Below are 23,807 nucleotides of genomic sequence, written 5' to 3' on the forward strand. Positions count from 1 at the left end.
GCAAAGCATTTTTGCACTGTTTGAGAACCAATGAATTTCTAGCTGTGCTCCACACGGTTTTTGAAGCTCAGAAATGACCACAGCACATAACTAACATCCCCCAGGAGAGAGAGAGAGAGAGAGGGGGGGGGGGGCGAGAGAAACCCAATCTGCAGAGAGAAACCCAGCACTGCCTGTACACCGTGGAGATGAGTGAGTGGGCAAGGGAAAGGGAGAGAGTTTCTCCTCAGAAAGGCAGGCATGACCTAGCTTACCAAAAAGGGTCTTGACTGACCCATTCACACACTAAGCCTTAGGCTTTGTCCTCTTTATCCACACATCAAAGGTCTCTTCTTTTATCTGCAAGAAGCTTCTTTCTTCAGTACCTTTCATTTTTATAATGTGCTCCATTTTTTGTCATAACACAATTTGTAATTCAGGGCAGAATTAACAGAGCGGGTGGAAAGGTCATGTGTAAATGAAGATGGTCTGTATGTGTGAAATAAAGAAAGATTTTGTAATTGACTCAGTCAAAAAGATCAGCCAAGACAAGTTCATGCTGGTTTAGCAGGCTAATCTTGCTGGTTATGAGAAATATACATGTCTTTCCAAATGCTCATGGCTTCCTTTCTTCTTTTGTAACTTTATAATGCAAATGAGGATATGCCTGAAATGTCCAAGCTATTCTTTTTTTTAATATGATTATGATTGCAGAACTGTCCAGCTCCAAATAATGACAAAATGTACAATCAAAATGCTCCAGATGATACAGTATTTGACATCATTGATTTCTGCACGTCAAGCGACAGTCATCATTGACGTCAAGAGTTTTTTTCAGTTAATGAATGACTTCAGAAGATTTTAAAGAATTCAGTGACTGCTTAAATGTCTTTTTGTCATTTTTTTGAAGGACAACGACACTAGAGCTCATTCATTTTTGATTTAAAAGAGCAGCTTAGACATTCATCAAAATATCTTCCTGTTTCATGAGCAAAAGAAAGTCAAATAGGCTTGAGAGGAACAATGTGAGGGTGAGTAAATGATGACAAAAGTTTAAATTTGGGTTGAACTATGCCTTTAAGCGTCCATGCTGCATCTGTACATCAACGGATGTATTATATGAGGTTGTTTGTACGTGTAACCATGTTCACCAGCTGGAGTGCCACCAGAAGACACTCCAAATCAGACTCATCATTATCTCCCATAACTCACTGCCCAGACTCTTCATCGATTATTACATTCACCTGTGTCTCATTATCTTATTTAGCTCACCCCTTTTAAGCCTGGTTTTCTCATTCATTATCTGCGAAGTCGTGTTTGGTGTTACATTGCAATTCCGAGCATTCTCCCTGGTTTCGAATTTTGCCCGTGTTCCCTGCCTTGTTGTGTATGTTTGTATGGACTGCCTGTCTGTGTTTGACCTTTCCTGTCCTTTAAATTACGCTTTTGGATTACCTTGTTAAATAAATCCTGCATTTGATCCTCAACAGTATGCGCATCTACGTGTATGTTTGTATGGTACGTGTATCTCCTCTAAGTAAAAAGCGACCACGCTCTAGGCTCTGTGGGTTCCTGAGAGGTCATGGCGGGCATTGTGATGACAGAAATTGCTCCTATTGGAAACACTTTTCTCCCTGGGGCGAGCTCTTCCTCTCTGTGCACTGCTTTCTTTTCTTTTCACTATCTCTCTCTCTCTCCCTCTGTCTCAAAGAAATCTTCAACTTCAGCCTTTCTGATATGGAGCGAAATAAACAAGAGGCAGGCATGACGTTCGGCTGTTCTGAATGAGATAGGCAGGTGGCCAAACTAGAGCGGGGTCCTGTAAACACAAACACAAACACAACAAATAATGTTCAGCAGTTTTTTTGTTTTTTGTTTTTTGCTTAATGGGCTGGAAACCAAAGGGGAGCTTAGTGCTAATTTTACGCTTTGTTTATTCTAATTCTATTAGAGTGGTATCTTTCATGTTTTCTATTAGTTGCGCGTGGGTTCTCCGACTAAATCCCTTTTAACCTCTTCAGTCTTTGTCTTCAGATACTCCCACCTGCATATCTTCGCTCATTGTTCTCTTTCTCTGTCTTTGTCTCATTCTTCATCTCCATCATTTTGTCTTGCAGCGCAGCCAGGAGTCCCGGCCAGAATTCCGAGCCCTAATGGACAATGGAATCGTTTTGACAGGAATATTAGAGAGAACTGTAACAAGGCAGCAATCTTAGAAAATATGATTGGGCGAATAAAGCATCAGTGCAGTGGAGGATGAAGAAGGAATTCAAGGAGAGACATAGGAGGAGTTCATTTGTTTACCCATAATTCCCCTTTTTCATTTCCTCCTTCACTAAGCATTAGAAGACTGAAGCATTCCCTCTTTTGCATTCTAGTACTTTCTCACTTTTTTTCCCCCCAGATGAACATGTTGTTGCTTTAAGGTGGCTCTTTCAAAGTTCATGATTTACAGGAATACTTCACCCATAAATGTAAATTCTGTCACAAGTTACTCACACTTTCTTTCTTCTGCACTGCAGAACATAAAAGAAGATAAATGAATCAGTGTTTTTTTTGTCCATACAATGGAAGTCAATGGGCTCCAATGTTGTTTGGTTCTCAATGCTTTTCAAAATATGTTCTTTTGTGTTCAGCATTGGAGAAAAATGGATACAGGTTTTGGAACATGAGGTTTTGTAACCCTTTATTGGAGTTACACATTAAAGGTTCTCAAAGCGATCCTGGGTGTTGACGTTCGAATATTTTCAAACAAATCGGAGCTAGACCCTCCCTCCTCCCCATCTCATCTCCTCCCCCTCCCTTCCGTGCTTCCTGAAATAATTGTGAACGTGCATTTCTAGCTAATTATATCCTTGTGTGGGTTTGGCGAACATAAGCGTCAATTTAGAAGAAAAAAAACAATTTAACGTTACCCCCCTGTCAAGCAAAAACAGAGCAACCTGAATGTCGGACTGGAAGCCCTTCTGCCGCCGGAGTTCTCGCCATCGTTCAAAAGCTTTGCTACCGATGTAAATTCGGAACTTTGCACATTCTTTATCCGACTCCTTCTTCTTTTTAATTTGTTCTTCAGAACGACGTCTCTTTGGTCGTGTGTCGGCCATTTTTCAAACTTCCCTCTGATGCTTCTATCTCCTTCACACACACACACCCTTCATGTGCACGCACACTAACCCCCCAGACCCACCCTCAAATACTTCTTGCCAGTGATTGGCTGGAACACTGTTTGTTAGGTTTCGTGGTCCGGGTAAGACATGATTGTTTTTGTTGCCGTTTGTGGAGCCTGTGGTGTCTACAGAGACCGCGTTTTTTTACAGTGTGTTTAGGGGACAGGTAGCTAGCTGATAGTGAGGAGACGTTTGATGTATTTGACAACAAATGTTTTGGCCCAGCATCGCTTAGAGAACCTTTAATGTGAGTTACGTAATAAGACTATTGTACTTTTTTCAAGTAAACCCCTGTAAAGTTTAGTCTGCAATCCACCTTATTTTTCAACATGTAAGATCTCAGATTTATTAGCCACACAGAGTGCAGTAAACTTTAAAACTGTCTGCGCTACAAACCAGCGTGTTTATAATTAAGACACTACATTAAAATAATATGGTAATAAAAACAGTTTGCAACATCAAGCAGCATAACAAGCTGTTTTGTACAGCTAAAAATAACTGGAAGCCAAACACATTCAAATTAGAAATGGTCGCGCCCGCTTATATCTGAAAAATAAGGTGGATGCTAGTTCTGTATCCCAAACCAGGAAATGTGAAAAGGGTCCATTTGTACTTAGTTTAAATAGACAAAGTCTTTACATTTGCAGTTAGTTACTGCATGTGCAGCTTTAAAAGAAAATAACCGTCCTATCAAAAAAAAAAAAAAAAACTAAATGTGCAAGACTTCACATAACATCTTCAGTATACCTGCTAGCAACTTTAGCCGCTTTTCCACCGGCGGGCCGAGCTTAGACTGGTAAGGACTGCACTGCACTGCAAATTCGAACTTTACATTTTTATCTTTAATACTATCTGCCCTAGTGTATGTCTTACTTCCACGTCTCTGTATCTCTCTATATACGGTCTCCTCTCTCTGGCCACTCGTTTAATCTCCCTGCTCCTTTCTGTCGCTTTCCTCTTTCCAGTTTTCCCTTATCGCAGTAACACATCCCTGGCCTAAAATCCCTCCCAGGCTCACTTGCAGCCAAAGCCTTTTTTAACACTGACTTCCCCACACCTGCCAGGACTGTCACAGAGGTAAACCCCCTGACTTTATTCACTCACACGCTCACACAAACTTGCATGATCGCAGTATAGTCGACCTGAGGTACACACAAACGAGTCCAGGAAGCTGGATTGACATCAATACAACTGTGCTGGCTTTTCCCAGTGTCTGATCACAGATCCAGATCTGAACAGAGAATACACACAATCACCTGGCCACCAAGCAGCTTGGAAATAGCGCTTCAAACATTTTAACTGTAACAGGAAACATGAAGTTCACATCACTGGAAAACCTGATTAATTGAGATTATGTATGACAGTTTGATTCTGTCATCTTTTACTTAGGTTCATGTTGTTCCTGTAAGCAGTTATACTTGCAGTCAAAAACAGATAAAGAATCTTTACACAGCTTTTAAAAACAAAGAAAAAAACACTGAACAGAAGTGTGATGAACAGGCAGAATTGAACTAATAATCTTCTCTATTCAGATTAAAAAATGGTGTTACTTATGTGCTCTAAGGCCATGTGTCCACCAAAGTGTTTTTCCACGCGCCTGGCGTATGTTTTCAATTGTTTTCAATGGGAGCGCCACGCTTTTTAAACGCCTGGAGCGTAAAGAGACGCTGAGTGTTTTTTTCACGCTGAAGCGCCGAGCACCCAGCGTTTTTTACTGGTCGCCGGCAGTTGAAAAATGTTCAACTTTGTTCATCACTGTCACTTCTTACCCAGCCGTCCAATCACAGTGGAGGAGGGGCGGGACTAATTCCACACTGACCAACTGTCACAACATTCTTTCTGTACAACGACATCAACCAGCAGAGCTAACCAAACAAAATGGATGAAAAATAATTTTTTAGTATGAAACAAATTATCTGCGAAATCAGTAACAAGTAAACTGTGCTGCGGATATTCTGTATCATAGCAACGAAACGTCTCAACGGAAAAAAACGCTGCGCTGCCAAAACGCTCTCAAGCGCCCAAAGCACGGCGTCTTAAGCAGAGCGTCTGGCAATTTCAGCTGGCTAAAAACGCTTTGGTGGACACACGGCCTAAGCGATGTCGGGTGACGTGACTTCTTGTTGACGTTTAAAGTATTTTAAAAACAAAATGGAGGCTAGATAGACTTCCCTCCTCATCATCTGCACTGACCCCCCAAACCCCACCCCCAGGGCCTTCTTGTCAGTTATTGGCTGGAACAGTTTGTTATGTTTCGTGGAGCGGGTTGCCGCAGTTTGTTTTGTTGCCATTTGTGGAGCCTGAGTTGTCTGCATAAGGGACAGGCAGCTAGCGGATAGTGAGGAGATGTTTGCTGTATGTGACAAAAAATGTTTTGGCCTAAAAAAACGTGTGACATCGCTAAGAGCACCTTTAACAAATAAAGCAAATATATATTTATGTGAATAAATGCATTATAGTATAACATATAGCTAAGTGTTGCATGTTAAATACATCAGGGTGACGGAAATTGTGTTTTTGCATAAGCAATGGCATGTTTTGACTATTTGTGCACATACTGTGTGAGGGAAGCAACATCTATCTACAAGGAGTGACAGCTTTCTTATAAATAATCCAACTCAGAAGTGTTTAAACTCACATTCAGCCAGAACACAGGCAGATATTTAGAGCCTGTACACCAAGATTATCTATGAATAAGACATTCTGTTCTGTTCCTTTAACAAACCTAACATAGTTTTGGAATATAATGATTTAATGCATGAGACATTTTTATGTTGTTGTTTTTTTTTTTTTCTTTCTGTTGTCCTGTTTGGAGCTTGACAGTCCCTGGTGACTATGAACTGTCATTGTATGACAAGAGCTTCTAAAAAACCTTCTACTTTTGAGTTCTATGGAGAGAAAAAAATACAGCATGTGTGTCTGAGGCTGAGTAAACAATGACAGAATTAAAATCTTTGAGAAAACTATTCCTTCAATTTACTAATGTATCATGTGACGTTTCAGGTGATGCGAAGATGCCCACAGGCGAACAGTGCCACTCAGAATCTCTATCAGTGAATGAGTGCGGTCCCATGGGGCTCCCGCGTGTAGCATGCACCACACGGCATGTCAGCGTAAATCACACTCTTTTCTCTGATCGGTGTCTCGCGCACACGCACGAATGCAAGACGAGGCACAGATTGTGATGGGGCTGATTCAACATTGACTCACATCGCCTATACAGCACTGACTCTCATTTTGGCCTTTTGTTGAGGTTTTTTTTTTCTTCCAATGGATCAGATTTTCTCACGACACCTGACAGAATGAGTAACCTGCCCCTCTTACACCAGAGCATCATCTGCTCTATGAGGCGTCTTCTGATCTCTACCCACCTTCTATGAGCCCGTGCCCACACACAGGACCGTAGCTAGAGGATTCGGGGCCCCCCTGAACAAATATTAATGTGGGCCCCCACCACCCTTCACCAATTTCATATACTGTACTATAGATTAGCATGGAGGCCCACATATAACAAAAGAAAGGGCATGTTGTAAAACCTTCATTTTAAAAGTTAAATGTTTATATAAAAATTACAACTAATAAAAAACTAACAAAAAGCAAGAAATTGTTAAATAATGATAAAACCAATTTTTAAAAAAGTAATAGCTAAATAATGTTTTTTTTTCTTCCCCGTCAGTCTGTTATAATTCATATATCAAAAAGTAAACATTTAGAAATTGACAAGAATGCAGTCAAAAAAAAAAAATATATATATATATATATATATATATGAAGAGTTCAGATGCAAAAGCCTCTAAATGCCATTTGAAATTTTCTTCTTTCATGATGATTTTTGTCAAACTTGTATATTTAACTCTAGTAATTTCACTTAAATAACAATTAATAGGTAATTATCATTGCCATTTAAGTGAAATCACTGAACTTAAATATACAAGTTTGACAAAAATCATCATTAAAGAAGAAAATTTCAAATGGCATTTAGAGGCTTTTGCATCTGAACTCTTCATATATATATATATATATATTGCTTTATTTTTAATAAAGATCATACTGAACTGGTAATATTATTAAATAAAGCTAAAACATTTTCTTATTCCCAGTGAAATAACAATAATTGTTCAACTGGGATACCATAACTCTCCTGGCCTCCCTCTCCTTCTTTTCATGGTGTTTATGGAACCCTGATTTAAGTTTTCTTATCCCCGACAGCCCTGCCCACACACACAAACTTTTCCCTGCTGAAAAGACCAGCGATGGTTACCAGAATATACTGTGTTTTGGATGCAGGTCAACACTATTGTGCTGCAGTTCCCACCAGGCTTCTTAACTAGCTTAGCCAGCAAGACTTTCTTGTTCAGCCTGCCTCAAACAGAAAGACTATGCTGGTCGACAACCTACTGTAGCCATATTTAGCTGACAGCCAGCAGCCGAGTTTGTGTCCAACATGTTTTATGAATTTTGGGATATTGCCTAAAAATACAAATAAAAACCCAGCACCAAACTGGAAATTCATGCTGGCTTTAGATCGGCTTTTCAACAAGGTTTTATCCCTTTCGCATATTTCCTGTGCATTCTTCTCACCTTGTTCAGAATGATCACGGCCTCTTGGTTGGCTCCAGTGATGTTAAAGGTGTCCCCTGACTCTCCGTCCAGGATGGTGTACTCCAGCTTGGCATTGTCTCCCAAGTCAGCATCTGTTGCTGAGATCCGACCCACCTCCGCCCCTGGCATGGCCAACTCTGACACAGAAAACAGCCAGGAACCTGAGATAGGAAAAAGATTTGGACATGAGAGACGGGATGAGAATGGGACATGGGCAATCATTTATCATCCTCATATTTGATTTACGAAAAGCTTTAAACTGAAGCTTCTCATATTTCACTGTATTTCAATAACAAGTTTATCCTTTTTGAGTTTCTCCATTAGACTTTGGCTGTTGATTGATTACGCAAAACTGGTTGTTAGCGAAGATTTTTCGTCAATGATGACAAAAATTCACATCATGATGATAATTCATTTGGGAACACTTTACAATACGGTTTCATTTGTTTCATCTGTCATCATTAGATGCGTACGTTTTAAAAATCAGCATTTACTATTTAATTTTATATTATTATTATTATTATTATTGGCTATTATTGGCTTACTTTTTTCATTGTAGAGCTAATACATTTTTTTACAACATTTATTTATCTTAGTTGTTAATCTCAAGCATTACTAATGTTTTTTAATATCAAAAGTTGTATATTAACATTGCACTGTGAACTAACGTGAATATTTGTATTAACTAAGATTAACAAAGGTGAATAAATGCTGTAAAAAAATGTATTGCTCATTATTAGTTTGTGTTAGTTAATGCTTTAACTATAACAAATAGAGATCTTACTGTAAAGTGTTACCAATAATTTTAATTAAAACATGAAAAAACAGGAAAAAAATCACAATGCAAGATATTACAGTAATACACTAACATTGTTTTTTGAAGAAAAAAAGTCTAAAAACAATCTTGTTTCTGAAGCTAAACAGTGAATGGACACTGGGAAATTAAAGTGCTTTGCGAGTGGGTTAAATATAAGCAAAGACAGAATGTTATAAAACAATGATAGGATTTTAATGTGACATTTATATACTGAGAAAAGTCAAGAAGGAATGAAGGATAAAGAAAAATGATGGTCTAAAACATGATATCTGCCTTCATCAGAGTTGTATATATAGTGAACATTAGTTCCAAATGTCACAACCCAGGACATTACACAGTACATCTCCATTAGACACCTTATATCCGTGACACAACAAAACAACAGCCTGTGATGAAAGTCAAAGCTAATAACCATCTCCGTATATCAACCAACTGCACCAAAATGTGCAGAAATATAACACCAGCCTTTCAAATCACTCCCTCGGTAGTGTGCATTAGTTCTGCATTTTTAAGGGCTTTGAAATTCAGCACAGACTGACATGTAGTTGATGTCCTGCTGTTCTTCGATGAAGGTGTGTTGGCTGATGGGGAAAAAGTCTACGTTACAGCAAGTGTGTGAAGATTCGTCTACAGAGTGGACACCGTGTCATTGCTTAGACTTCAAAACGCTCTGTCACTTCTGTCAAGCAAATGCACGAAATTCCACTTAGAAGATGTCGTCTGCGATTCGGCACACTTAAGACAAAATCGGTAGTACCTCAGAGTGCAGCCAGTCTGGACGATGGGTTGGGGTGACACATTTAGGCGGGGCGAACCCTAATTGGATTATAATACCGCAATCTTATTGGTGTAGACGATTCTGGTCTGTCAGGAAATGCCAAGATGCAAACGAAATTGTAAAAATTCAAACATATATGCACTGTTAAGGTGGACATATTTTATTTGATTCAATATTTATAATATATATATATTTTTAATTGCAATAGAAATTCATAAAAAAATCCTACAAATAAATAAAATGAATAATCTTTCAGTGTGACTTTTGGCGAAAGTCGAATTTGCGGCATTTTTAAAACAATAAAGTTGTAAATATGGATATTTTTCTATATCGCATCGCATCGCTTTCTATATTGAACGCATCGCTTCAGTTCAGAAGGTCTTTATTAACCCGCCAGAGCCGTGTGGAGCACTTTTATCACAGATGGATAGGGTTCGAAAGAATTTCAAAAAAATATACCCATTGAATTTCATTATAAAACTTGGAAGAGCCAGGACTTTTATATATATATATATATATATATATATATATATATATATGAAGAGTTCAGATGCAAAAGCCTCTAAATGCCATTTGAAATTTTCTTCTTTAATGATGATTTTTATCAAACTTGTATATTTAAGTACAGTAATTTCACTTAAATAACAATTAATAGGTAATTATCATTGCCATTTAAGTGAATTCACTGAACTTAAATATACAAGCTTGATAAAAATCATCATTAAAGAAGAAAATTTCAAATGGCATTTAGAGGCTTTTGCATCTGAACTCTTCATATATATATATATATATATATATATATAACTCCGAATGAATTCGTCTGAAAGAAGAAAGTCATGTACACCTGGGATGGTAAATCATAGGCTAATTATAATTTTTGGGCGAACTACCCCTTTAATAAATATGTCTGTCTATGTAGTAGAAAGGTGATTTTAAATCGGTGCTAAACATGTCTAGAGAAAATCGATTAAAAAAAGCTGTAGAGTTCCCTTTTGCCAATGTAATAAAACGATATCTTAACACTGAACAAACTCACTTCAAACAAGCAAACACACAATGACAGCTATACCTGTCACCTCAGAAATCACAAATCAGGACAGAAGAAGAGCAGGGAAGCAAACGGGTGCTCATCTTTTTCCGAAGCAGCTTTAGTCGGCCAATCACACAGCATGAAGGGACGAGATCAATGTTCTGTGACTTCGAGATAGCACTCCCCGTGCACTGGGTGACTGTAAATGTGTTCAGGAGGGACAAGCAAAGTGCCACCGCAGCGCCTGCTCGATCTCACTTCAAAAGCACCACCTTTACTCTCGGCCTCACCTCTGCAATGAGAGAGCCTGCTAGTTTTATTCTTTTAATTCATTAAAAGCCACTCTAATGGGGCTGGGCTTCCCAGGGACAGAAAAGGGATTGGCTGGTATGAGTCAGTGCCCAATGGGAGATTAAGAGGAGAGTATTTAGAGCTTTTCAATGATAGGCAGATGGAGTTAATTAGCAGGTCTGTGGATGAAAGCAGGTTCAGCTCAGTAAATAACATGGACAATTACCTCAGGTCCTCTGAGCGAGATGTGTGAGACTCAGTGTGGGCAAGACTACATGTGGGCAAGCAAAAAATGGATTTTGAAAAGAAACCGATTTAAGCGCTACAACGAGTTTTTGATGGATGAATAGATACAGAGGACTGTTTTGTTTGTAAATAAGGGGAAAACAGCTTGATTCAAAGATGTAGTGATTACAGAGTTGAATAGAAATGCGAAGGAAAGAAGAGGGAACAGGCAGGAGTCAAAAAGAAAGTAAAATCAAGAGAGAGTGAGAGAAGGAAAGGAGAAAATAGAGGGCTTATCTATGGATGAGGCTTTATGTTGCAGTAGAAATGAGACCTCTGAGATGGGAGAGTCATTAAAAAAGTGTCTAGCTGGCTAAAGCTCAAGCGCTGGTTGAAAATTAGATTGAATAAAATCTGCATCCTTTTAAGACGTCCATCACTGTGGCACTTATGGAGGCAGGGTGTATAATGAACGATGTGGAGAGAGAATTGTCCCAGAGCATCCCACCTCAACATCAGTTGCCCTGTCCCTTTACCGTTATGGAGATCAACTCTGATGGTAGATGTCATAGTTACACACCATCTGGATCCTCCCATAGGGTTACAACAAGGGACCATGAGAAGGGGTGAACAGTTTCTTCTATAATCAAGTACTGATATAAAGCAGAAATATATCACACAGTTTAATTAACACATGCACAATATAAGCGCAAAATTTTATATTTGAAAATATTTATACATAATACAAAAATAAATTAATGAAAAAAATAAACATTACAAAAACAAAAATTAAAAATTAAAAAATTAAAAAATTATATATAAAAAATATTGATATACTTAGACGTCAAAATATAAGTTTCCTAAACAAATCGACGATAATCAGCCCAAATAAAAAAGCCAAATATCAATCAAATATTAATGTAATTTTTAGCATTCATAATATTTACTAAAATAACCTGAAAATAATTAGTTTAAAAAAATTGCAAAGAAAGATTTACTTCAGATATCAAAATATAGTTTCCATCAAGCTCAAACGTCCAAACTCAAAAGTCCAATAAAAAAAAGAAAAGAAAAAAAGACAATTATAAACCAATTTTATTTAAACCTGACTGTTTTTTTGGAACAGCTTTTATTGTGGAAAGTGCAAAAACAGAGGCTCTATGCATATTACATAAAGAGGAAGCTATAAACTGTGGAAAAGAAATAAAAAATAGGCCATTCAAAAGTAGTCATTCTGACGAATGTGTATATGTGTAATAAATAACACGATGGATATAAGGTGCTGTTCATCAAAAGAGCAAAGCAATCAGTAAAGACCCACTGAGATGATATGATTATGCAGGGGTTTTAACATGTTATTTGCATCCAGGTCCTGCTGTGAGGCTTAATGCATTGTAGAAGTGTTGTCCCGGTGCTTTAGCTCACCTCCCGTGAATGGGCGCACGGCATCGTGGGATTACGAGAGGGTTAACACTGCTCACTCGTGCCAAAAGGATATATTCAGCACAGCAAGGATTCGGCACAGGGGGAGTTAGCTAACAGTATATGAATACATCAAAAGACTAACTGGAGGAACACTGAAAGTGAGAACGAGAGGCAGGGATTTAGAAATTGGTGTGGCGGCATTGAGCGAGGTCTCAAAGGGAGAGATGCGTGGGAGATGGACAGTTAGCGCATACTGTTCCTCAGTCTGAAAGGACTGAGAAAGCTAACGGGAGGGAAAGAGAAGTAAGAGGAGGTGAGCTAAAGAAAGAGAAAAGGTGAAGAGGGACACAAGAGAGATGATGAGAGGCCAAGCGCTTGTGCGTGGATGTGCATCTGTCTTCCATGAGTATGTGCTGTGGCGCGTGAGACTGAGGGATGGAGAAAGTTGAGGTACAGAGGGGGGGGCGGCGGGAGACGTGTCTGTGGGCAATGATTAAGCCGTCAATTGAAGCAGAAAGCGCTGAACTTTAGATGAAATATTAATAAATAGAGCAAAAGTAAGCAGGCAAAGAAAATGAAAAAGGATTAAAAGGAGGCTAATATGAACTACTATTTTAATTACACTCTTCAAGGATGTGGAGCTTAATTAGAGAAGACAATTATTGGAATTACTTCTATTATCGAACTCCTCCAATATTATTTAAATCACTATTTTCTGCCATTCTGCCGTGGAGTTTAATCTGCGCTAAATAAGGATGACTTGGCTTGAAACCTCCATTTACACAGCATGCACCAGACTGGGCCAGACTTGTCTAGATCACCTTAATTATAAGTAATACTGGATGGCTCACAATCACAGGGTAAGAGAGAAGCTTACAGGTCTACATTTTGCCTGCTATACATACCCCTAAAAGCCATTTTAGTTGATAGGCTAATCAACATACGGCTGTACGTAAGATGGAGCAGACTGCTTATAGAGTACATGTATTGTACCCAGCACACTGTAAAAATGATACGATCAATAATTTATGTCAACATATGTTAAAGAGCTCCTATCATAGGACGAACCTGATCCATATACACTGGATACTGAGCCCTCCTTCGGGAACAACCGGCTTGCGAATCCACATTTGAATCCATTTATGTTTTTGAATGATTCGTCATTAAAATGATGAGAACACAAGGTTCGGGCTATACTGTTGTGGTATCGTTGCAAATATGAACTCTAACCACTGATTCTTCACATGCTCGTCCCTGGGCAATGGAAACAAGTGGCTGAACTGTCTTTGCAATGTAGAACACAGCGTCTTCTCGACATGACGTTATTCAGCTGAAGTATTTGAATGTGTTCTCGACGTTACTTCAAGTCAACAACTCGCACAGTTGTTGAGAGCGGCCAATGAGCTAATGTTTTGTATCTACGTCACGACGAAACAGCTAATGACTCGTTTCAAAAACAATTCATTTCATAGACTCAGAGTCGACTATCACTTTTGAAAGACAATAACTTTATATACGGTGCACTTTCAGATATAAATCTTTGCAGGATGTTTTCATTCCCTTAGAGCTATTTTCCACACTACATGAACAGTCATTTTCAAAAATCCATGATAGGGGCTCTTTAAACATCAGTTGATTGTACTTTTTTACAGTGCAAAAACAGTAGATGCTGGTACTGGTGATAATAATATGCATTGCACATTTTAATATTACATTAGATATATTACACTCACAGTAAAAGCTTTGAGGACAGTAAGATTTTTTTAAAGAAATTCATACTTTTATTTAGCGAGGACTTATTAAAATGGTTTAAAAAATTACAGTAAAGGCATTTATTATGTTAATATCAATTTATATTAATTTATAACATTTATAATATTACCAAAAGATTTATTTCAAAGTGACATGGATGGATGGATGGATGGATGGATGGATGGATGGATAGATGGATAGATGGATAGATGGATAGATGGATAGATGGATAGATGGATAGATGGATAGATGGATAGATAGATAGATAGATAGATAGATAGATAGATAGATAGATAGATAGATAGATAGATAGATAGATAGATAGATAGATAGATAGATAGATAGATAGATAGATAGATAGATAGATTTTTGTAATATATTTGTGGCCAACAAGTTTCTTGGGAGAAGAGAAAGGAGATGAAAAAAGAGAAAACAGACTGGGAATGGTGACCGATATTGCTTGAGAAGGAGAACGGGGGGAGGGAAGTAGATGAGAAGGAAGGGACAGAGATTGTGTTTATGTCAGGGCTGCACTGTTTTCGAGGAGAAATACAGGTGGTGAAATCAGTGTTGTGTGTTTGCTTCGGGTGTTAATACCTCCAGAGGACTCATACTCTATTTCTCTCACAAAGAGCGCTGGGGCTGTGGGGTAAATCAAAAAACACATCCACACCCTCAGCTCAAAATGACTTTAATATCAAATCCCTTCACGTAATTCCACTTTAATAACCGCAACAATTGTGTCCAGGCCACCAGGTGTATATTGTCAGTCTGCGTCTGGCTCCCCCAGGACACCTCAGGTCATCTGACGTGGTCAAGGCATCATTTAAAATACCCAGGTTAAACTAAAGCTCACTCAGAACTAACCTCTGAAACTAGATCACCGTATGCTGACCTCTATCAACAATGCCCTCAAAGAGCCCTGGCACACTGTGCTGTCTAAATCAGTCCTGTGATTCAACGTCCCTGTAATCTAAAAGACCTTGCCCATAGCACAGTTTCTCCAATTACTCACCATCATATATATGGTGTGTTAAATAATAAAAGACATCAATGCATGGGCAGTGTCCAGAAGAAGAGACACTTCAAAGTAATAAGCCAGGATTGACAAGTTTGTGCAGCTAGAGCTCAAAGTCCACACTCTCTTTTAGTTCTAGCAAGCGGCCACTTTACTTTCTTTTCAGCTTCGTGCGAGAGAGTGGAAGTTGCGAGTTCGTGGTTTGGTGCGAGACCCCCGTCGCGCTGGCAGTCCGACGGCTGCATTCATCATAGAGACATAGGCGCAGACAGAAAGCCCTGCCGGGAACATTCCCATTAGCATGGAAATCACTTCCCTCTTACCTACCCCCACCAACCACTCCACATCGCTCGTTCTCTGCCTCCATACAAGAAGAATGGCTCTAACTCGTATTATTCTGCGTGAAGGCACACTGCCAGGGTAGATGACAAGAAAAGCGAAATCGTTGACCATTTTTCCCGCACTCCACTCTCCCTGTCGCCGATAGAACAACGGCCAACTTCCTGATTGATTCCATCGCTGACGTTTGGCTCTGGGGTTATTCCTCAAAAACTCACACAATGGAGACAAACACTAAAAAGTTTCCCTACCGCTCATGTCATGTTACTGTCCACCTGCTCTTGTGTCAGATTCAAGTCTACAGTAGTGGATTTTCTTAGCAAAAGAGCAATGCTAAAATGCAAATCACTGAATAAACATGCATAATTAAGAAAGAAAAATGAATAGGCTTTTCAACATTTTAAAAATGCATTTCATATCCTTTTGTTAATGTTATAAAACATGAAAATAACTTTGTTAACGTTTTAGGGCCAGATTTGCTAACCCCCTCTTTTGGTGTTAAAAAAAAAAAAAACTACCGTCAGGATTTACTAAAGACACACAGTGACAAATGTGCTCTGAAAAGGTGTGGACAGGGTTATTTTTGTAGCTGACCGTTTTGAACATGCATTTATAGGAGCGTATTTAAATGAATCATGCAAGGAGGTTTGCACTAGTCATTTTACTGGTATTTGTGCCATTCTTTAACGCCCCCAAAAAAGCATGTCTTAAACCAGATGCTAATTTTCACTGCTCTGGGTAGATTGCTTCGGTCATTATGGAAATTATCCAGCTGTGTATGTGTTCTTTAATTTGCACGTCGTCAGTAAATCACGTGCAGAACTTTCCACTCCCAACAGCGCTTAACTTTACAAAGACACTTTACACTGTAAAAAACAAAAATTATAATAATTAATATATAAAATGATTAGAAATAAATATTAAATGGAAATAAGATTAAACATATAATAGAATATAATGATTTAAAGGTGCTTTATGTATTTTTTTTAGCGGCCTCTATCGGTGATGTTTCAGATTGCAACCAATTTTTACAAGAGCACGCGTGAGAGAGCAAGAGCGTGAGCACTCATGGTACAGCACACTGAGACTTTCAACACACTGGAGAAAGTATCACACAACATGCTGGAAACTCATGTAAACTCCCACTGCATTGTTACAATAATAGGATACTTTTATAAGCTTGACGCTGAACTAATGCTCCATGCTCGTACCATGATGACGTTACATTTGTGGTGTTATCTAGCATAAGGCATTTCAGCCCGTTCTCATCCCAAGGCGTCATATACTGACACTTTTGACAATGCGTATACATCCATCGCACATGCACCCTTTAGCGTCAATATGAGACGCAGATACAGTATATATGGGCCAGAAGGCGCCTCCTAGTGGTCTAACCCTAACCCTACCGCAGACCTAAACCTAGCCATAACCGAAGCGTGTTATATTGACGCTAAAGGGTGCCATGTGCGTTGGATTTGGACGCATTGCCCTAGGATGAGAATACAGTAAGAACAGTAAAATCGTAGGAAGTAAAATTACTTACGTGTCTGGAAATGTGTATTATAAACAATATGATAGTAGTGGGATGAGTGACTTTAGAGAGTAGATCTAGTACATAAAATAAAAGTTACTTTTTGTTATTCTGGAACAGTCTTTTGAGTTCATTTCATGTCTCATTTACAGTATGTTGTAATTTACAGTATGTTGTAATTTACCTTGCTATATCATTACAGTTAACCATTATTTCAGTATATCTGAAAACTTGTAATTTATCACAATAAAAATAGCCGAGGTCTCTCCATAATTCAAACGCTCTGCCGATGTTGATTCGTGTTTTTGTCCTAATTGGATCCGAATCACGTTTGGCATGACGTGCTACAACAGATAAAGTTTTGTTTTGTTTTTATATTTATGTGGAGTTTGTGTTGGAGTGTGTGTTGTGCTGGAGGCAGGTCATTCCCAGATAGCAAAATTGTTGTGGCCCAGATCCGGCCCACAGTTGACACTTTCATCTGGCCCACATACCGCGTGGAATGATGGCACTTGGGCGGACCGCTCCTGTTTGCCAGATTTGGGCCACAATTAAGCCATAGCAATGCCACATGTCAGCCATAAAAAAAATGAATGAAGCAGAACTGGCCCACATCTGGCCCACGCACCAAAATTGCTGTGGCCCAGATCCGGCCCACAGTTGAGACTTTCATCTGGCCCACATACCGCATGGAATGATGGCACTTGGGCGGTCCGCTCCTGTTTGCCAGATTTGGGCCACAATTAAGCCATAGCAATGCCGCATGTCAGCCATAAACAAAACAAATGAAGCCGAACTGGTCCACATGTGGGCCAGATGAAAGTGTCAACTGTGGGCCGGATCTGGGCCACAGCAATTTTGATGTCTGGGCCAGATTTGGGTCAGGTGTGCTTCATTCGTTTTTATTATGGCTGACATGCGGCATTGCTATGGCTTAATTGTGGCCCAAATCTGGCAAACAGGAGCGGACCGCCCAAGTGCCATCATTCCATGCGGTATGTGGGCCAGATGAAAGTGTCAACTGTGGGCCGGATCTGGGCCACAGCAATTTTTATATCTGGGCCAGATTTGGGCCAGTTCTGCTTCATTAAATTTTTTATGGCTGACATGCGGCATTGCTATGGCTTAACTGTGGCCCAAATCTGGCAAACAGGAGCGGACCGCCCAAGTGCCATCATTCCACGCGGTATGTGGGCCAGATGAAAGTGTCAACTGTGGGCCGGATCTGGGCCACAGCAATTTTTATATCTGGGCCAGATTTGGGCCAGTTCTGCTTCATTAAATTTTTTATGGCTGACATGCGGCATTGCTATGGCTTAACTGTGGCCCAAATCTGGCAAACAGGAGCGGACCGCCCAAGTGCCATCATTCCACGCGGTATGTGGGCCAGATGAAAGTGTCAACTGTGGGCCGGATCTGGGCCACAGCAATTTTGATGCTTGGGCCAGATTTGGGCCAGTTCTGCTTCATTCGTTTTTTTTTATGGCTGACATGCGGCATTGCTATGGCTTACTTGTGGCGCAAATCTGGCAAACAGGAGCGGGCCACCCGAGTGCCATCATTCCACGAGGTATGTGGGCCAGATGAAAGTGTCAACTGTGGGCCGGATCTGGGCCACAGCAATTTTGATGCATGGGCCAGATTTGGGCCAGTTCTGCTTCATTTTATTTGTTTCTGGCTGACATGCGGCATTACTATGGCTTAATTGTAGCCCAAATCTGGCAATCAGGAGCGGACCACCCAAGTGCCATCATTCCATGCGGTATGTGGGCCAGATGAAAGTGTCAACTGTGGGCCGGATCTGGGCCACAGCAATTTTGATGTCTGGGCCAGATTTGGGCCAGTTCTGCTTCATTCGTTTTTGGTTTTTTTTATGGCTTAATTGTGACCCAAATCTTGCAAACAGGAGCGGGCCACCCAAGTGCCATTCCACATGGTAGGTGGGCCAGATGAAAGTGTCAATTGTGGGCCGGATCTGGGCCACAGCAATTGTGGTGTCTGGGCCAGATGGGGGCTTATTCTGCTTAATTTGTTTTGTTTATGGCTGGCATCCAGCATTGCTTTGGGCTAATTGTGGCCCAAATCTGGCAAACAAGAACGAACCATTCAAGTGCCATCATTACACATGCGGTATGTGGGCCAGATGAAAATTAATGCACTTAAGGCAGTCCCCTCCAGTTTGCCAGATTAGAGCCACAATTAAGCCATAGCAATGCCACATGTAACCAAAACACAAACCAAATACACAGCTGACCACAGTTGCAATCCTGTTTGCCAGATCTGGTCCACAAGCAGGAAATTTGTTCAGCCACATGTGTGTCAAGAATTACATAAATAGACTATAACTGTGTGTTTTTGTTTTTGCATGCTGTGACTGACACTAAGAAAAATATACACTAAAGAGAAATTTAAAAATGCCCCCTTTCTATGTTAAGAGAAGTTACAACAGATGATTTAAACACATTTCTGAAAACATTTGCATTATTTATTAATATTGTCAAAGAACAACCAAGTGCAAGTTTCAATTTTCAAAACTGGAAAGCAATCAAAAAAAATAGTAATAATAAACAAACACAAAATATGTGCATATAAAGCATCTTAGAGCTAAACAAAAAACAAAACATTTTTCCAGTTGGTCACATCCAGAGCCACCCAAAATTAAAGAAGTCGACCTCCTTGACTGGGCCCATCTGGCAATCTTGCAAGCCTTTATTGGATACACACACAAAAAAAAACAATTGTTGACTCAGTAACAGAATGCTGATTTTCAAAGTGTTTTACTAGCAATAGTAGAAAAATGGACTGGACCTATCAGTGCATTAAACAGTTTGGTAAATCTAAAGGGCTATTTATACTTCTTCGTCGAACTCATGCCATAGCTACGTTGTAGGCTGTGTGTAGCGCACGTACCCTTCGGCGTACCCTGACGTGCACCTCTCCAAAAATGTAACAACGTGTCAACTCTAAAGAAATGCAAGAGCTGTGATTTGTCTGCCAGGACTGCTACCTCGGATTTCACATGCTCCCTCTACAAGAGTAATTGCACGTCAACGCGGACAATGACGCTAAAGTATAAATGAAAACCAACGCGTTGCCTACAGCATAGAAGCTTCGGCGTAGGTCCGACGCAGAAGTATAATGAGGCCTCAAGGCTAGGGTTGGGTATCGTTTGAATTTGAACGATTCTGATTCCGATTCCTTGTTTCGATTCCGGTTCCTAACGATTCTCGATTCTTTTAAGAGGCAGGGTCAAAAAAGTTGGATCGCCGACGTAAGGTACTCATGTTCGACTCGCGTGGTTATGCCAACACTTCCGGTAGACGCTTCTTCGTTGATGTTGTTCAGCGGTTTCTTCTTCCGCTCGGCGGACTGTGAATATCGAAAGTAGGAATCGAAATTTTAACTTTTGAACGATTCCGGGAAAAATGAAAAGTTAGTCTCGGTTCCAATCGATACTCGATTATCGATACCCAACCCTACTCAAGGCCTTAATTGTGAACATTAATTAATGTATTAACTAGTATTAACTAACATGAAGTGCATTATTTATTAACCATTTTTGGTAACACTTTACAATAAGGTTCATTAGTTAATATTAGTTAACTACATTAGTTAACTAATGAACTAATGATGAACATCGCTTATACAGCATTTATTAATGTTTGTAAACGTTAATTTCAATTTTTACTAATACTTTATTAAAATCTTGTTAACATTAGTTAATGTGCTGTGAACTAACATGAACAAAGAATGAACAGCTTTATTTTTTATTAACTAACATCAACGAAGATTAACAAATACTGTTACAAATGTATTGCTCATGGTTAGTTCATGTTAGTTAATACATTAACTATTGTTAACTAATGAACCTTATTGTAAAGTGTTACCCCTTTTTTAATGTTTCAGTCATTCACTGTTTGTTCATGTTAGTTCACAGTGCATTAACTAATGTTAACAATTACAACTTTTGATTTGTATAATTATATTATATTATATATAATTTTTTTACTGGACATTTTAAAGCTCATAACCATATTTTATTGTTACTTAAACTTAGAGTTTAGTGTTATGTTGCATCATGCAGTATTTCTGCTGAAGAGTAAGAGTCAATGTCTGTTACCTCAATAAATGTTAAAAGGTCATTCCTATTTTATTTGTGTACATTTTAATTATTAACATTACAAGCACCCTCTTTTTATGACTAAAATAACAGGTAAGGGTAAAAAAAACTGAATTCTGGAAAATGGAAAATGAAAAAACGGAATTAGCAAAAATGAAAATGGAAAAAACAGAATTTGGGAAAAAAATAAAACTAAAATATTCTAGGGCCATAATCAAGTATTCAGACAGACCATGGTATTATACACATGGCAAAAACACAATGTAGCTGACTTACAGGTGTCTTGGGACCTCCTTCGTTTCTTGCTTTCTCTTCTCCCTCCGTCTCGGTCACTTGACAGATGAAGCCATTTTTTAATAAATGTTTCAATTTCTTGATCGGTGGCCGTAGCTGTCAGTCTATTGGTTCTGACAGTTCCTAAAAATATAGAACATTGTAAATGCAAGGATGACAACTTTTAAAATCTTAGGACACAATTAGCAGGAATACAAGCATTGACCAAGTGCATACTTTGCCAGTGCCACTCTAAAGAACATTTGGCCCAAGGCAACAAGGACACATTTCGGACAAGGACACTTTTTGTTTCTTTTGTTTGTTTTTGCCAAAAAGGCACAAGTTCAACCTTTTTTTAGCAAACCAGGGTGACTAGGAACATGTATTTGTATAGATGTTTTCTTGTTTCAGAGGAGTTTAAATATACCACCAGCAATTTTCTGTAGAAAATCACATCGACATATGTTATTAAGGTGAAAAGCATCCTGACTCAAAACAGTATATAAAAAATAAATAAATAAAAACAAAGCAGAAAAACTCATTTTAAAATGACTAGGGTATACTAAAAATGTGAAATACAAAGTAATAATACCTGAACCAACTTGCTCAATAATATCTATTAGGCTATTGTTACTTTGTAATCATCTCATAAAAGCTTTTATTGTAATAAAAAGCATGTAGTAATTTGTGCTTTCACAAAGTAATACAACTACAGTGCAGTATTACTGTATGCCCAATGTACATGAATGAAATATTACACTGGGCTTTTATACATTTTTTATTGTTGTGCCAAAAAAAGCTAGAGTTAAATATTTTCACCATTCAGAACTGACTGAAGATTGGCAAGATCGGAGCACAGACACTACCGGTCAAAAGTTTTAGATCAGTTAAATGAAGTCTCTTCTGCTCACCAAGGCTGCTTCATTTGATGAAAAAACAAAATGACAAACAGAAATATTGTGAAATATAATGACAATTTTGAAATGACTGTTTTCTATTTTAATGTATATTAAAATATAATTTGAAAGCTGAATTTTCAACATCATTACTGTCGCTGATTACAGATCAGTTTTCAGTGTCACATCACACATGATCCTTCAGAAATCATTCTAATATGCTGATTTTATGCTCAAAAAACATAAATTATTATTTTCAATGTTGAAAACAGTCGTGTATCATTTTCCCCCCAAACTTCTATGATGACTTCTATGATTTATTTAAAATATAATCTTTTCTAACATTAGAAATGTCTTTACTGTAACTTTAGATCAATTTAACTCATCCTTGATGAATAATAGTATTTTTTTTTAATTTCTTTCCCCCCAAAAATAAAAAAATAAAATCTTACTGACCCCATACTTTTGAATGGTAGTGATTAATGTTACAAAAGCTTTCCATTTCAGAATAATTCTGTTCTTTTGAACTTTCTATTCATCAAAGAATCCTGAAATAAAAATGTAAAAAACTGTTTTCAACATGGATAATAATCATAATCAATAATTGTTTCTTGAGCATCATATTATAATAATTTTTGTAGGATCATGTGATACTGAAGACTGGAGTAATGATGCTGTAAATTCAGCTTCGATAATAAATTACACTTCAATATATTCACATAGAAAACCGCTGTTTTAAATTGTAATAATATTTCATAATATTACTGATTTTTTTGGGGGGGGGGTTGTATTTTTTTTTTATCAAATAATTGCAGCCTTGGTGAGCAGAAAAGACTTCTTTTAAAAACATTACCGATCTAAAACATTTGACCGGTAGTGTAGCCTACATTAGCAAATGTAAATACTTTTGGCGCCCCTATTCAATCGATACTTGTTCATTTCGCATTCGAGAACCATAATAGTTCTAGCTTAGAGTTATACTGCCAAAATGATCTTACTTCAAGTATAGAAGTTATTCCATTAACTCATACAACAATAGGTATGAAGCAATCGCCTAGCCCTAGAAAATATAAATGTATCGATTATATCTTACCTTGGTGATTGTTTGCAGTATTCGTCCTCCCTCAAACTGACAATCCTCTGGCTTGGTTTCGAGCTCCTTTTTCGCGCTTCACGGCTAGGTTTAAATTTAAAGGCCCAATCGTCGGTTTGTTTGTTTTTTTTTTCTTCTTCCTCTAACTGACGTTGGTTTCCAGCGCCTTTTTCAAATTTTACAGCTACGTTTAAATTTAAAGCCCCGAATCGTCAGTTTGATTTTTTTTTTTCAAAGACAACTTCACATGCAGTAAATATTTTGTTACAAAGAAAATAGAGATCTTATCTCTAATAAATAAGTAGGCCTAAGCTGAAGCAAAAAAAAATAAAAAATAAAAATAAAAATTGAAAAAGTTTATTGTCAAAATAATAATATTTTCTCACAAGAGCTTCACTAATTGTCAGTCATTTAATTGTATTTCATTAATTATAATGTTAAAATTATAGATATTGTTTTATCTTTAAGAAA

The 23,807-nt window shown here is 38.3% G+C and overlaps 1 protein-coding gene and 1 long non-coding RNA gene across 3 annotated transcripts in view; both read right to left on the reverse strand.

Annotated features, from left to right (window-relative positions):
• The window catches only part of cdh24b (cadherin 24, type 2b), a 164,757-nt gene that overhangs the window by 31,943 nt on the left and 109,007 nt on the right, over window positions 1-23,807 (reverse strand). For both annotated transcript variants that reach the window (XM_039654595.2, XM_089131144.1), the window contains exon 6: window positions 7,728-7,909. In XM_039654595.2, coding sequence (XP_039510529.2) covers window positions 7,728-7,909 — 182 coding nt within the window. The remainder of the gene's footprint in view (window positions 1-7,727; window positions 7,910-23,807) is intronic.
• LOC120465192 (uncharacterized) lies at window positions 18,636-23,476 on the reverse strand. Its single transcript, XR_016168529.1, has 3 exons — window positions 23,337-23,476; window positions 21,351-21,491; window positions 18,636-19,661 (listed from the first exon to the last, which is right to left on the reverse strand). It is a non-coding gene; the product is annotated as an uncharacterized LOC120465192 (long non-coding RNA).

This window comes from Pimephales promelas, chromosome 5 (genome assembly GCF_988280905.1).
Source record: "Pimephales promelas chromosome 5, fPimPro1.hap1.1, whole genome shotgun sequence".
NCBI classification, from domain to species: domain Eukaryota; kingdom Metazoa; phylum Chordata; class Actinopteri; order Cypriniformes; family Leuciscidae; genus Pimephales; species Pimephales promelas.